A 14,662-nucleotide genomic window follows, 5' to 3' on the forward strand; every position below is an offset into this window, starting at 1 on the left:
CCGCACTGCATCCAGGGCCACATTTAAGAAAGTGTGTCAACATCATCCATCACTGTGACGATGAACTTGTTCGGCATAGTGAGAGGGATTTACAGCATGACACTGTTTGTACATCCACAGTTAAACCCTGTGCAAGCACAACACACATAAGTCGTCATCGGCGCACACAAACAAACACGCTCCCGCACACGCACACGTGGACGAACGCACGGCAAGCTCCCGGAACAGGACGGCTGTTGTGGAATTTTATTTTCTTGTAAGAATGTAAAACTGAATTTATGAGAACATTTGATTTTAACCAGATTAGCTTTCTTGTGTCTGTAGAAAGTTGACTGGTCTCCTGAAAGCACTCATGCTCTTAGGGAAGAACTTTGTTTCCATGGATACAGGGTGCTGGTCTGGGCCATTGAAGCTGCTGAGTCCATCCAAGTTCAGCAGGACTGGATGGGGGAGGAGATGGTGGTTTGGGTTTTGGGTGGTGATGCTGAAGGGAGAGACAGAGAAGAGAATGAGACTGTTCCAGATGTGATGTACAGTTGAAGTGTGTTTTGAATTCCCTCCAAGGCTTCTCCGGTTTCTTCTGGAGGCACAGGTCACAGGTCCTTCCTCTCAGCCTCTTTTATGCTTTCTCCATCTTAAAAGGTGCCTTTTTTTCTTGGGCCTGTTTGTTTGCACTTGGCAAGTGGGAACTCCCCTCATCCTGCACGCTGTCCAAAGCCCTCAGGCCAAATCTGTAAAACAAAGCCAAATCTGCAGGAAAAAGTCACACTGTCTGCAAAACAGTGAACTCCATAGCAACGTTTCCACATTAGCTCAACTGAGCGCGTGAAGCACACATAAATCTGCAATAATTTACATTTCACCAGAGCATTTTAAAACTGCGTTCCTGCAGGCGCCTTCCAGATTTGGTGTATCACTGTACATACAAACAAATCACAAAGCAAAGTGTCGGCATACGGCCTGATTAGAGGCGTTATTATGTGGATGGATGGAGGGGAGCTACAGTGTGCACTGGTGAAACTTCACTATGTCTCTCTGGCTTCAGTCTCATATTAACCCTCCTGTTGTCCTCCTGTTGTCCTCGGGTCAAATTTTACCCATTTACAAAAACTTTTTTATGTCAGAACTATGATAAAAGAACATTTAAAAAAGTGACAATGTTGAGAAAAAAAACAACATTCTTTTTTTCAATTGCTGAAAAAGTGACCCTAAAAAACTAATTAAAAACACTGGAAAAGCGACAAGAAATTGTAAGAAACTAAGACAAGACTATGACTAAGACATGATTAAAAAAACGACACAAAAGTCATAAAAAACTGGAATAAAATTGACAAAAATGTCAAGAAAAGTGTAGAAAAAAAGAACAAAATGTTGAAATTTCAACCCAGAAAAACACAAAGTTGCAGGCTGACGGGAAGACAACATGAGGGTTAATTCAGTACAGCTAAAATAAATATTTTAAGTAAGTATTAAAGGTAGAATATGTAGTATTGCATTGCTTGCCTGTTTGTGTAAACCGTGCTCTAAGTTGGCCTTCCTCTCCAACTCAGAGCAAGAGAGAGAAGCCAACAGGGGTCGAGCTAGTTAGAGAGTGAATGAAGCGAGGGAGCGTCGTACAGCGCAATAAATCAGAGGAATGAATTGATCTTGGTGATTATGTTCTCACAAATGAGCACACCGACGACGTCACGGGGAGGTGACGCTTTGTCGGATTCTGAGTGGATGCAGAGCTTCACCCTGTCTGTTCCTGTGTGTCTGTGTCCGGTGAACGTGTGCGTCAACATCAGACGCTGCGTGGCAAAGCGGCTGTTGGAAAACAGAACGGGCTGCAGACCCTTTGTCATTGGTGGGGGGTTATACACCCAGGTAGGGCCCTTGTTTGATGCCCACAAACGTCCCGCACTAACACGTAAATCCAGCCGGAGGGCGTGGTCTCCGCAGACTCACACATCACCACCCTCTTCCAGTGGCTCACCCTGTAAGTGATGGTTGAGAGAGATTACTGTTGGATTAGTCTAGACTGCTCTGCATATTAGTCCTTAAGCAACAAAACTAAGGGCGCTTTCACACTTGATTTGGTGCAATTCGGGGGGGAAGTTACAACATTGTTGCATTTTTCATTGTGTTCGGTTTGCTTTCACATTGCACTGTCAAACTCACCAAACACCATAAGCACACGTCACACAATCAAAACGGTCCCTTGATTGGACAGAATTTTGATTTGATTTGGTGTTTCTAATATTTTAGAAGGCGAACAATTAGCAGCTGACGGACAGCGAGTGAAGGACAGAGATGATGTCACACAGACTAGCAGCGATGTGTGCTCAGAACAGTTAATGCATCTGAAAGTTATCATCCCTTAAAGGTCCCATGGAATGACAGTTTCCCTTTATGAGGTTTTTATAACATACATATGAGTTTTCCCACTCTGTCTATGGTCCCCCAGTGGCTAGAAATGGTGATAGGTGTAAACCGAGCCCTGCGTATCCTGCTCTGCCTTTGAGAAAATGAAAGCTCAGATGGGCCGATCTGGAATCGTGCTCCTTATGAGGTCATAAGGGGCAAGGTTACCTCCCCTTTCTCTGCTTTGAGAATTTGACCCACCCATGAGAGAGCCATGATGGCATTCAAACAAGCAAAGTGGCAGTTGGTCAAGTCCACGCCCCCTGCCTCCACCTTGCCATTGGCAGGCTAGAAAATGCTGTTTTGGTTCACTTCCTGTATTTGGGTGGGATTGCATTCTCACCTGAAGTAAACCAAACTCTAGTTCACTTGGAAGAGAACCGAGTTCTAAGCAGACCAGAGTTTGTTTGGCACCAGAGGTCGGATGAACTTTCACACTGCCCCAAACCGACCAAACCCGACCAAACGCTCCAGGGTTTTATTTGTTGAAAACAGACCAAACATGGCAGGTGTGAAAGCAACCTAAGAGTCTACAGTCAGTAGCTATGTTTCTATCCATATGTTTTATCCAAATTAATTGATATTTAATGAAAATTGCCTTCTGGAAACAGTAAAAATTTGAAATTTCATGAATATAGACTCTCTAGAATAGAGAAATACCTTTGGGCTCATTGGATTTTATCTTGATCGATATAAGGCTTATGCGACAAATATTGATGGAAACGTCATTTCCCGAATATATATTTAATTGTGATCAAGTTTTAGATCATTTTATGGTTGCAACCCGCCACAAAACGAAGAAGAAGAAGTTTTAGTTAATTTCTGCCCAGTATTTCTGCTTTGTTTGCACACATGGTGGGTGTCAACAAAGACAGATGTAAGTGGACGGACAAGGTGACGAGAGACTTTCTGAATTTAATTTATCAGGAACTCGTAAAGGAAGTCTCCAACAAAGGTCATGGGACGTCCTCTGGAGTCAATGGAAGGCGCTCAAACAGCGAGACATGTCTCGAAAAGCGGTGTCAAGGGACAATAAAAGGAAAGTTGCATCTGCATCATTAGCAATGTGTTGATAGTGTTGTTGTTTCCTTATTATAGCTTGATATGTCCCTATCAGCTGGCGCAAAAGCACTACAACTTGTCCAGTATTGATCATTTGTTGGCAGACCATTTTGTCTAAAAAAAAATTCACAAAGGTTTGCTTGAATGTTTTGCGTTTCAGTGCGAAAATGAATAGAAACACCTTAAAATGTCTAAAATCAATTTGATTCACCAATTTGACTGCAAAACAGCATGTGACGTTATTACACACAGGTGTTCAATCGCTTTAAAGTCGTTGGATGAAAACACACTTTCACCAGCTTCAACCAACTTCAGATAATTTGATTGACAAGTGGATGGAAGCCCTGGTGGCTCAGTGAGGCTGAACGGAGGCACAGGGGTGCTTTGAGCTAAATGCTAACATGCTCACAATGACAACGCCTCGGTTTAGCAGTAATAATGTGTTTACTATGTTCACCAAATTAGTTTAATGAATTAGCATGCTAACGTAGGCTAGATAAGACAAAACTCAGGGACGCTAATACAGCTGAGTTTCAGTTTAAATTCAATTTTGACCTGATGATTAGATGGAAAGTGAAGGCACCATCAGTGCTAATACAAACCATCCAGAGTGATACATGACTATCTGAATCAGATTTCAAGACAATCCATCCTACAGCTAACAAGACTTTTCACTCTTTTTGGTTAAAAAAAACATCTCAACAAAAGGGTCAGTTTTAAGAGCTGTTCTGGAGCTTTTTTCATCCGGAGATGATTTTGCCCAGTTTTCAGGGACATGTACTGTAGATATTGAAATTATATTTGTTTGGAAGCAGCCACTGAAAACCATTATCCAACTAGAAGGTCCATTTAGTGGCAATCTACTGTACATCTGCTGAAGAAGTTCATGCTATACGATTAAAAAAAGCTCCAGAGCACTAACTTCAAAGGTTCAGCACTTAAAATCTCAATCTCCCAAACAAGAACCAGAAGTTCTTAAAGTTCTCAGAAACTAAAACTGAAAATGTGAACATCTGCACCGTCATGACAACTGGGCAAACTACAGCTGATGAAGATCACTTTATATGACTGAAAGCTCCAGAAGAGCCACTAAATGGTTCAACCTAGACTTTGACCCAAGGAGTATTGGACTACTTTATAGACATTAGACTTAGACGAATGACTGTTACAATTCATTAACCAAATAGTATATATGATTATATTAAGTTAGTCGCAGACAAGAAAATTGGTGCTAGCTGGCTAAAAATAAAGCTGGTATTAAATTATTATTAAACACAATATTGCCAGAGCCATTCATGACTGTCACTATGACGAGTTATTTATTTAGAGTGCAAGGTTCAGCGCAGAAACACGGAAAACATCATCTGTTAACAATTCAATGTCATATTAAAAAATGTGTTGTGTCACTCTGAAACTAGATCTGTGATATTCACTTGAAACGCTACATGTACAGAGGCTGATAGGATGTGAAAAAAACACTTGAGTGGTACAGGTGCGTGGAAGCCTTGTAGGTGTGTCCCATCCACACAAAGGGGAACTGACAGAATGTGGGACACAGTGTAAAGAAGGGAATGTTGTTTTCCCTCATCTCAGCTGACCTGCCATTAAGTAAACAGAGGGGGGGAGAAACACACTGAATGGGTGTTTTCTCTCCCCGTTCCAACTCATTTTACAAGGAGTTTAAATTTCAGACCCCGGAGGTCATAGCCCCTCCGTTCCAATCCTACTGAGAGGAGGTGGGGCGGGGAACCTGTCGTTGAGAATAAAAGGCCCATCGACTGAGGAGGTGCAGGCGTGCTCATACTCCTGTCTGCCGGACAAACATCAACCCCCGCCTACGGTTAGGCCTGCTGGGCCAGCTGAGTCGAGGAGATCCCAGGTGGACAATATCCTCCCGCTGCGAGGGAGCGAGCATTCAATCCGACCCAGCGGAGGTCAGGAAATCTGTCGAGTCAGAGTAGTCAGAGCGAGGTGGTTTTGGTGACCGACGAGGCATGACTTGTGGAGGCCGAAAGTTCCTGTCACCCCATTAACAGCAGGATGGGAAGGTCCAGCGGCGCTTTACGGGCCCTCAGCGTCTCGTCCTCTTTCACCTCACACCAATACTGACTCACAGCAGCCACAGCTGGATGGCCTGCTCTCGCTGCTTCTCAGCAACGCTCCTCTGGTTTATGGTGATGTTGTGGCGTGTGAAAATTGAGTGAGAGATTCACGGCTGCAGCTGAATAGCCTGTGTGTTTATTTTGTGTGTGTGTGTTATATGTGTGTGACAGGTTTTGAATGGGTCCCTCATGGCAACAGCAATGAAACAAAATCTGCCTCAGAGTTGAGCAGGTGAAGAGAAAGAAATACACCGCACAGGGATAGTAAGACACAGCAAAATGGAAAGAATGAGGGAGTGGGCAAGGGGAGTTTGAGAGAAAAGTGAAAGTCGGAGAAGGACACAGAGTGGGACAGACATAAACACACGAGAAGAAAAAAAGGAGAGTACATTAGGGAGGAAGTCTGGTGGATGGAGGATTGAAAAATGATTTCCCTTGGCTCTGCAGGTAGGAGATACAGAGTAGGAGAGGAAATCCCCTTCTCCCCATCCCTCATCCCTCCATCATCTTTACTGAGCTTTCTGCAGTTTGTAACCTCTGGAACAGACTAAGTGACACACAGACAGTATAATACCTGATGTATGCTGCATAACATGAGGCCACCTTTAACTGTAAGTGGCACTGAAGGCCACACTGTGCTTTGAAAAGCCATCTGCGAAGACATTCAGGCCACCCGCTGTCACATTTTGACAAAAGCAAGAATGCAAAGTACTGCGTGTCTGTTGAGATAAAACAGAGACTAGATACCTACAAAATATTTACTATATACATTATATATACACACACTAAAAATGAACAGTGTACAGGAATATGTATATACAAAAAGACAAATACAACGGTTGAGCTGTTGGGGGACAAATATCTCCAGTTGCTTCACCGAATGGGACTAAGATGCAAACATGCACAGGCAAATTTCCATTACAAACTTATTTATTGAGTTGCAGAAAGCCAGTTACAACTGTATATCAAAAAACAAACCAACACGTTTGATCACTTTGACTTTCTTGTGATGGTGAAATGTATATGAAAAAAAAATGATAAAAGCAAATACATTCTTCTGTAACGTGAACAGGTTATGAAGAAGAGGCGATTTGGGTCCAATTTGGACTCCTCCAGCATGCGTAAAAATTCTAAACCTAGGAGAAAAAAAAGGAGAAACTCCAACTGAGGGTCTGCTCAGTCTCAACGCTTTAATGACCATACTGGGGATTTGGTGCATTTCATCCCGCAAACTACACATAATTCACATTATTAATAAGCAATTTCCAAAACATACAATGAGATTTTAGATTGATTCTTTTCTGCTTTTCAAGTAACCACTGCCTTTAAATGATTTTAGTACTCTAATATAATCTATGACAGTCTCAGTTTTATTTTAGTTTAGTCACATTATAGTGACATGGCCCCGTGGTGGTCAGAAGGGACCACTTTCAAACTCTCCTTGTATTCAGAGATGTAACATTCAAGCATTAAAGAGGTACTCCCGTGATTTGGCATTGGACTCCCATAAAAATGGGGTCTCACAAGAGATGGATTATTTTTAAAAAGATATCGAAACGTAGCAGCAGAGAGCAAGATATGCTGACTTTAGAAAGTTCACTCCAGAGCCCCAGAAGACTTTATCCAAGTGTGTACAGGCTGAGTAATACCGCTTGTGACGAGTAAACTGAACGTCAAGTGTAAAAATCAATTGAGTGCCCCTTTAATAGTAAGCTGCCAAAAACTGTAGTATTGTTTAGCATTACGACAGACAATGAGCAACCATTGACAGGGCAATAAGTTTCAACTTGGTCATTACTTGCATTAAAACAGCTGCCGTTTTGCAGCCAAATACACTTGATGATGCATGGGCTTTCAGGACCTCGTAGACTATATAATGTATAAAGCACGGTAATGAAATGGACTGGTCCCAAAATCACAGAAATGAGACGCGACCCGCCCTGACCTGGAGCCGATCTTATATACTGGATCAGCTGCCGTTACTTTCCTGTCAAACCCCTTCGCTACAGTTTTTAGGTGATGAGGTGTAAGGCACTGAGAGCACCTCATGATAGTGCAATGGTCAGCTGTACCCTGTACCTTTGCTCATTAAAAGTCCCAAATGGGGCCTGTAGTTTACACAAATAAAAAGTGATCTATTTCTTCAAACCCCGGCGGAGCCTTTTCGGAGACTGGACAGGACTGCTGCCCGATCCAAGCCGCGTTGTAAAAACAAATCAAGAACAGGAACGTGGGGAGCAATAAAACAGATGCAGCTTACCGATTGTGGGTAATGAGAGTTCCTCCATGTGTACAATCTACAATAAATATCCACTTCTAAAGAAGTAGAAACAGAAAATAGGTGAACTCCTCTGTAGAACAAGACCCTGGATTGTGAAGCAGGATTTAAATGCACCATCACTATGTAAAGACACTTTCACATTCATTTGATGAAATGACAAAGAGGAAAACAGATGCAATTTTGACAGTCTCACATTGAGTTTTGGAGGGGTGGTGGTGGGGGGGCAGAAGGAGAAGCAAAAGGTTTGATTGTATAATACTGAACACTTTATGTTCATGCAGTGTTTAAATACTGAAATGGGTGGCAGCAGAACCTTCATCTGCTAAGTGCAAAGGCCCGAGGAGCACGAGTGTGGCAACTGTCACCTCGTTGATTCTCTCAAATCAAAGACATTGGCTTTTGTGCCTAATGTTAACATAAGCTGCATAAAGAACATATATACTGGGCTGTCTCTCTGACATTTCTTACAGAATCCATTGATACATTTGTATTTGGCTTAATCATAACACTGCCTCTGCCACAGACTTAAGGATGATGCAGTCTGAGGAAACACTGAAAATTCAAATCAAAATTCTAACTTTGTCTGAACAAAAACAGAAAGCAGGCCTGCCTGTGATCGACCAAAACAATGGGACTTGGTAACAGTACAAAATAAATAAAGATTATCCAACAAACAAATTATATATCTATATATATTCTAAAACCCAAGATTTTACTACTACTGAAGAACAAGGAAATCTGCAGCGACAGGAGGTCGGAGACAGGATTTGACATACAGAATCTGCTGTCCTTGACCAGGGCGGGACACGTCACTGAATGTCTACCCTGCTCCCTGGGGGCTTTACAGCTGATGAAGTGATGAAGACAGTACCACGACACGGATGAGTCCAGAGGAAGAGGGATTTACAAAACAAGTAAAAGACAGATGCGTTGTCCGGATTTAACTTTTGGGCTCACCTGCCAGTGAGTATCTGAGAGTGTCTCTCACTCGCTCACACCCTCTCTCTTTCACACTCTCAGTCTCTCTCTCTCTCTCTGAATGCAGAAGTGCCGTTCACCCTGTTACGAGTTGATGAACCACTGAAACAATTTTGGAAACATGGTGCCCTGCCACACAAAGCCTTTTTTTAAATGTGCTTCTTTTTTTACTACGTCAGGTCCATATGTGTTTTTAGTTAAGTGGTGAATGTGAAGATGAGCGGCTACCTCCTCTGTCAGCTCTAGCCACTAAAAAGAAATCAGAGAAGGAATCAAGCCAGTGCCAAGTGGCGCTGCGTACAGGATGCTGATAGCCAGACTCTCATTGGCTAGTGTTAGCCAATCAGAGTCAAGCAGCTGACCTTGTTGAATATTAATGACAACTGGCACAAATAGAGCCGAGTCTTCCTGCAGGCTTTCTATACCACGCTAGAATGGCTTGAAACAAGATAACCAAGTTACAGAGTCCATGGTAGAACTTCAGACACTACCACAGAGTAATGAAATACGTGTGGCAGGGCACCTTTACGGTACAAAAGAATCTTTGCTGTTGCTTTAAAGATCGCCAATATAACTCTGTTACACAAGACTACAGACGCAACTGCGAAAACTGAAGTCTGTATATTACTTAAACAGTCAACTGTGAGTGTCTGTGTGGCAGGTGTCCCTCGCTGATTTATCAACTGTCAACTGGCTTGGCAATTGTTAATTTCGGACCCTGGGCAGGCAGTACAGAAACGAATGAATGAACGGACAAATGGCGGGTGGAGGGGTGCTGCAGCTTGTTAAAAAGCACAGTAAAAATCTTTGATATTTACACTGAGGGAAGTGAATACATTCAGGCAGCAAAAGGAGGAGGAAGCGGCCTCTCCCCTATAAGAGGTACGTTTGGCACTGCGAATACTCAACCCATCCCCGCACGCTCTTCCATAACAGACCCCTTTTCATTTCGGTCAATTGTGTCCCTTCATCAACTTAGCCATTGAGTCAAGCTCAATCCTGACAGCTGCTTGCCAACATGTAATTTCTGCTCCTTATAATTCATTCAGGTGATTCTCCAGGGGTTGAAGTAGTAAACGTTGAAGCGCGGGGCCGACAGAGCTTTTCCTGCAACTGACAGGAACCGGGCAGATCCAGTCTTTCCCGTGTACACCCCCTCCGCTTCCTGCTTCAATCAGCAGGACTCTTTGGTTCAGAAGGCACGTGTGTGCATCTCTCCACAGAAACCCTCCTGTATCTGTTTATTTTATTTAAATTATCTCCTTTGATATGAAAAACCCAGACAGTGTGCAGGCCACCCAGATTCTAAGTGTTCCTTCTCCCAGATCTATCTCTCAGTTTCCTGTCCAGTAGTCCTTTGGGAAAGGCAAAAGGAGACTGTGGGTGGGTGTAAACTCAGATACCGTTGGTCAGGTCTGTGATGACGTTGGCCTTCACCAGCTTCCGGAGGAACTTCTTCTCCTCGGCTATGTTGTGTGTCCATGACTGTGGGAGAATCGGAAGAAAAGACAAACCCAGAGTAATTAAAAAAGAAATGCCCTGTGATTATTGTGAGGATATTTCTACATCAGCATTGAAGAGCACATATTCCAAAAGCATTGCTATATGCACTAAACTTGTAGGTTAGTTTCTGATTTTGCTATTCCTAGTGTCTATACGTGTGGGTGGTTATGTGTACATTTATATTAGTAAAGCCACACTGGGTCAGCTTTCCTCCCTGCTGTGCTACGAGGATTCAGTCCAGTGGGCCGGCAGGTAACCAGAGCCGGTGGTTCCTGTGTGGTGCTTTGGGATGCAGAGACTAAGGAACAGCCAGAGAGCAAATGATGGAGGCAAAGGGTGGAAGAAGGAACATACAGGAGAGAATAATAGAAAGGAGTAAAAAGGTGGAGCGCTACAGGAGGTTGGGCCTCTGGTCTATCCTGCTGGTTTAAGACTCTCCTACGACCCTATCTGCGCCCGACCTCCTATCACTGCTTGATGGGTCACAGCAGGACCAAGTGGAACAATAAGCTACAGTTTTATTGGAAATTGACGTAGGAAACAAGGCTGTAATGTAAAGGCCAATTGACATCCATAGAGTGCAGAGCGGGTGGGCAGCAACGCTGTTGGCAGTGCCATGGAAGGATAAGGACCAGTACCATTTAGCATCTAACCTGGGTAATGTTCACATCTGCATGTAAATATTTACACTGTTCAATATGGTATATCTGGCTAGCTAATTAGCTAGCTAGCTAGCCCGCTAACTGACATCATGAGTGCAGTTTCTAAATGGACCATAGTGGATCCGTGGTCTGTACGGATCAACACTTACGGTTCTGAATGTATGTAAACCGTGGATTAATAGCAAAATGAAAACATAATTATAGTGTAAAATACATTTTTACTGTCGCTGTCACTGAAAGAAAGGGTTGCCGTGAAAAGGTGCATCGCAATTCAGCTGCAGTTGTTAGTTGAGTAGTCCACACAGCATTCTGGGATGGGAGTAAAACGTGCTCTGGTTTATTGGCATTTCTTTAAACCAATCACAATTGTCTTGGGCGGTGCTAAACGCTGGACGGAGCCGCTGCAAAATCTTTTTATAACCTCATAAATGCCTGCGCTGCTCTCTGATGCTCTGCAACGTCATCGTTAGAGGTAGCTGCTCGGGATGCTAAATAACACCAACATTATACTTGGCAGCAGGTAACATTAGCCTACCATTACCATTAGCTTCTGAGTATTGTGATCCGTTCCACCCCTACTGGCGATTAGTCAAAGTTAGCCAATTATAGAACCATGTCGATTGATTACTGATCATAGCGGCTTCAACAGAATCAATTCACCAATAAGTTTGATCAGCTCTGAGATACCATCTCACTTGACTTCTGTAACATAACATGGTATTAGTTCATTTATGTGACATTTTATCATCAATTTGTGCGCATCTCATCTCCATGGAGCTGTAAAGCATCTATCCAGATAGGAAACGGGCTTTCTCCAAAGCAGTGGAATAATATGTGGATAAATCAACGTGGTGCCAGAAAATCAAACATCCCCAGGGAGTGGCAGTTGTTAAACTTGTTCCAAACAAAAAAGCCCAAAGTATTCCCATTAATTAGCGGTGTGTGGCTGATGATGACAATGTTGATGAAGATGATGATAATTAATGCCAAAGGTCAACTGGGAGTTTAGACAAAGGTTATCATCATACTGAGCTCATGGTTTACACACGTCGGCACACGGGTGACATCTCTGATTCCACTGGCTTTCAGTGTAAACACCGAGAGGAAGACTTGACGGATGGTGAGGAGGGCGTTTAGAAAATGATTGCTCAAAACCATTGTTCAAAACGACGCACTAACAGTTAGCATGTTGATACAGTCACTGATGAAAGACCAGTGCCACTTTCAATGTGCGGAAAATACACATTTTGACCTTCTCATTTTGTTCCAGAGTTACTCTTTTTTGTCGTAGTGTTGTTTATAGTGTCATGTCTTCAGTACTCCTAAGGTAAGAGGATACAAGAGAAGTTCAGATTGTGTATCATGTGTAACAAAGAACACACTAACCACCACAGATTAAATAAATACAGCAGTTTATTTTATTTATGTATTATACCCTAATCACCTACCTACATTTGACTGCATTTTAGCCATCGTGTTATTTCACGATTTAGTTAGACATTTGAGTTTGTTTTTATCATTAGTATTCTGGTATTAGAAAAGAACAATGTTATTAAACTGTCACTTAGGTTTTTGCTTAAATGTTTACAATGATAGATGTTTTATTCATTTCCAAAAAGGCTTCAGATATGAGGATATTATGATAAATGACATTTAAGACCCTTGTCACGTCAACTAAGCCCCAAATGAGAGGACATGTAGTTTGGACAGCATTCTCCTCTCTGACACCACCGACAGAGTCCAGCTCTACCCCCACAAACTGGACTCTCTGTCGGTGGTGTCAGAGAAGAGGATGCTGTCCAAACTACATGTCATCTTGGACAACGTTTCCCACCCTCTCCATGGCTTGCTTCTCATACACAGGAGCACTTTTACTGCAAGATTTATTCCCACAAAATGCACCCCAGAGCGCCACAGGAAGTCATTCCGTCTTGCGGCCATCAAACTTTATAACTCCTCCCTCTAAGTAGCTGACACACAGACACTTAGTGAGTTTGATACTGAACAATATTACCCGTTTTGTGCAACAACAGCAGCGTAAACTGTGTGCAATAGTCTGCTGCTACTATTTATTCATTATTACTGTTCACCATTACAACTCCTTAATTATGTAAATACTGTCTCATAAAAAATCCTTCAACTATGTAAATACCGTGCATATCCACAATCCTTATATTTCTTTATTTATATTTCAACTATGATATGTATATACTTTTTGCAACTGTAACAGAACTTCCCTTTGGGGATCAATAAAGTATTTCTGATTCTGATTTTTTTCAAGCGAAGTATCACTAAACTTGCACTTTCACAAAGCTGAAGAATAAAATTGGTTTTATGTCTGTGCTACAATCCAAAAAGAGACTCACACCAATAACAAGGAAGTTGATTGGCTGCAGTATAAGTTGCATGTTGGTCTCATACGTAGTCGTAATACAGCAAATTGGACTATCGAAAGAAAGAACTATAGAATAAAAACAACACTGAATAATAATAACAAAAAAGAGCATTAAAAGGTAGCGTTACATGGACGTAGGTAAATTGATACCCGTTTAAAAACAGTTTAAGACCTATAATACAATACTTTTATATTTAATTTAGGACTTTTAGGCCTAAACATTTTTATTCGACAATTTTTGACTTTTTAAGACCTTTTGGAAAACCGGCTCCCTGCCTGCCTTTAAACTCACATATCTCAATAACCTCATGCGTTCGACAACAAGGATCTGATCAGCACGAGAGACAGATCCACTTAGTGCAACGCCACACATTTTGCCACCATGTCTATGAAGTTCAGAACTGTCACATCTTTGGAGGCAAACACAAAGGCTGAGAGAAGGCCAAGTCATGCACAATCCATGTACTAACATTACCATGAGGCTACACAATGAAGGCTTTGGAGTGAATATATTTTGGCTGTAGGCCAGTTCACCGCTCCTCTCCCTCTCCGCCACAGGAGTGGTGGTCCCTCTTCATCAAAGATTACAGTCATTTGTTTCTTCAGTTATTCTTCAGTGGCCAGGGAGAAGCCAGAAAATATTGTTCTCATTAGCATGGAGAGAACGTCACACCAGATTTCATTTTAAAAAAATAATTACAAAACCGCCAACTTTGACTGGTTTCGACTTTTTGACCAAAACACACCAGGAATGAGTACCGCGCTCAGAAAAGCTCACCTCTTTAATGGCGGACATCTTGACACCCTCGTAATAGTGCAGAGGGGTGTTAGGCATGTTCAAGTTGTAGCCAAAACCAGCCACCGCCACCTCATCACAGTTATGCAGTGCCATCGTTATGGCAACTGTTCCCAAAGTTGGAATGTTCTGGAATAAAAACACAGAGATCACAACAGGACCATTCATTGATAAAAAAAAGAAAAAGATTTAGACTAACACAGTGATTAATATTTAAATTTTTAAACTGAACATGGTTTAGACGTTCAATGCCTTTTAGGCATCTGCTTTCCTCCCTCCTTTGTACCTTTGTCTATGTTCTGCTATTCTGCTGCTAACTGACTTTGAACACTTGGTGATTAACTATTACCTTTAAGACGCGACCCCTGCTATGAAACACTGATGTACAGGGTTGAACTGTGCTTCCAAACTGCCTTGGGCAGCCACAGATCTGGGGGGTACAGGGGCCGTGTGTGTGGATGTTGGAGGGCAAGGGGGGGG

The 14,662-nt window shown here is 42.4% G+C and overlaps 1 protein-coding gene across 11 annotated transcripts in view; it reads right to left on the bottom strand.

Annotated features, from left to right (window-relative positions):
* Positions 1-10,066: 10,066 nt before the first annotated feature.
* LOC117954084 (CMP-N-acetylneuraminate-beta-1,4-galactoside alpha-2,3-sialyltransferase-like) overlaps positions 10,067-14,662 on the bottom strand; it is a 61,049-nt gene continuing 56,453 nt past the window's right edge. For all 11 annotated transcript variants that reach the window (XM_034887578.1, XM_034887574.1, XM_034887581.1 and 8 more), the window contains 2 exons: positions 14,165-14,311; positions 10,067-10,311 (listed from right to left, as the gene is read on the bottom strand). In XM_034887578.1, the coding sequence (XP_034743469.1) occupies positions 10,222-10,311; positions 14,165-14,311 (237 nt within the window). In that variant the 3' untranslated portion in view covers positions 10,067-10,221. The remainder of the gene's footprint in view (positions 10,312-14,164; positions 14,312-14,662) is intronic.

Source organism: Etheostoma cragini, chromosome 12, assembly GCF_013103735.1.
Source record: "Etheostoma cragini isolate CJK2018 chromosome 12, CSU_Ecrag_1.0, whole genome shotgun sequence".
Lineage (NCBI taxonomy): Eukaryota > Metazoa > Chordata > Actinopteri > Perciformes > Percidae > Etheostoma > Etheostoma cragini.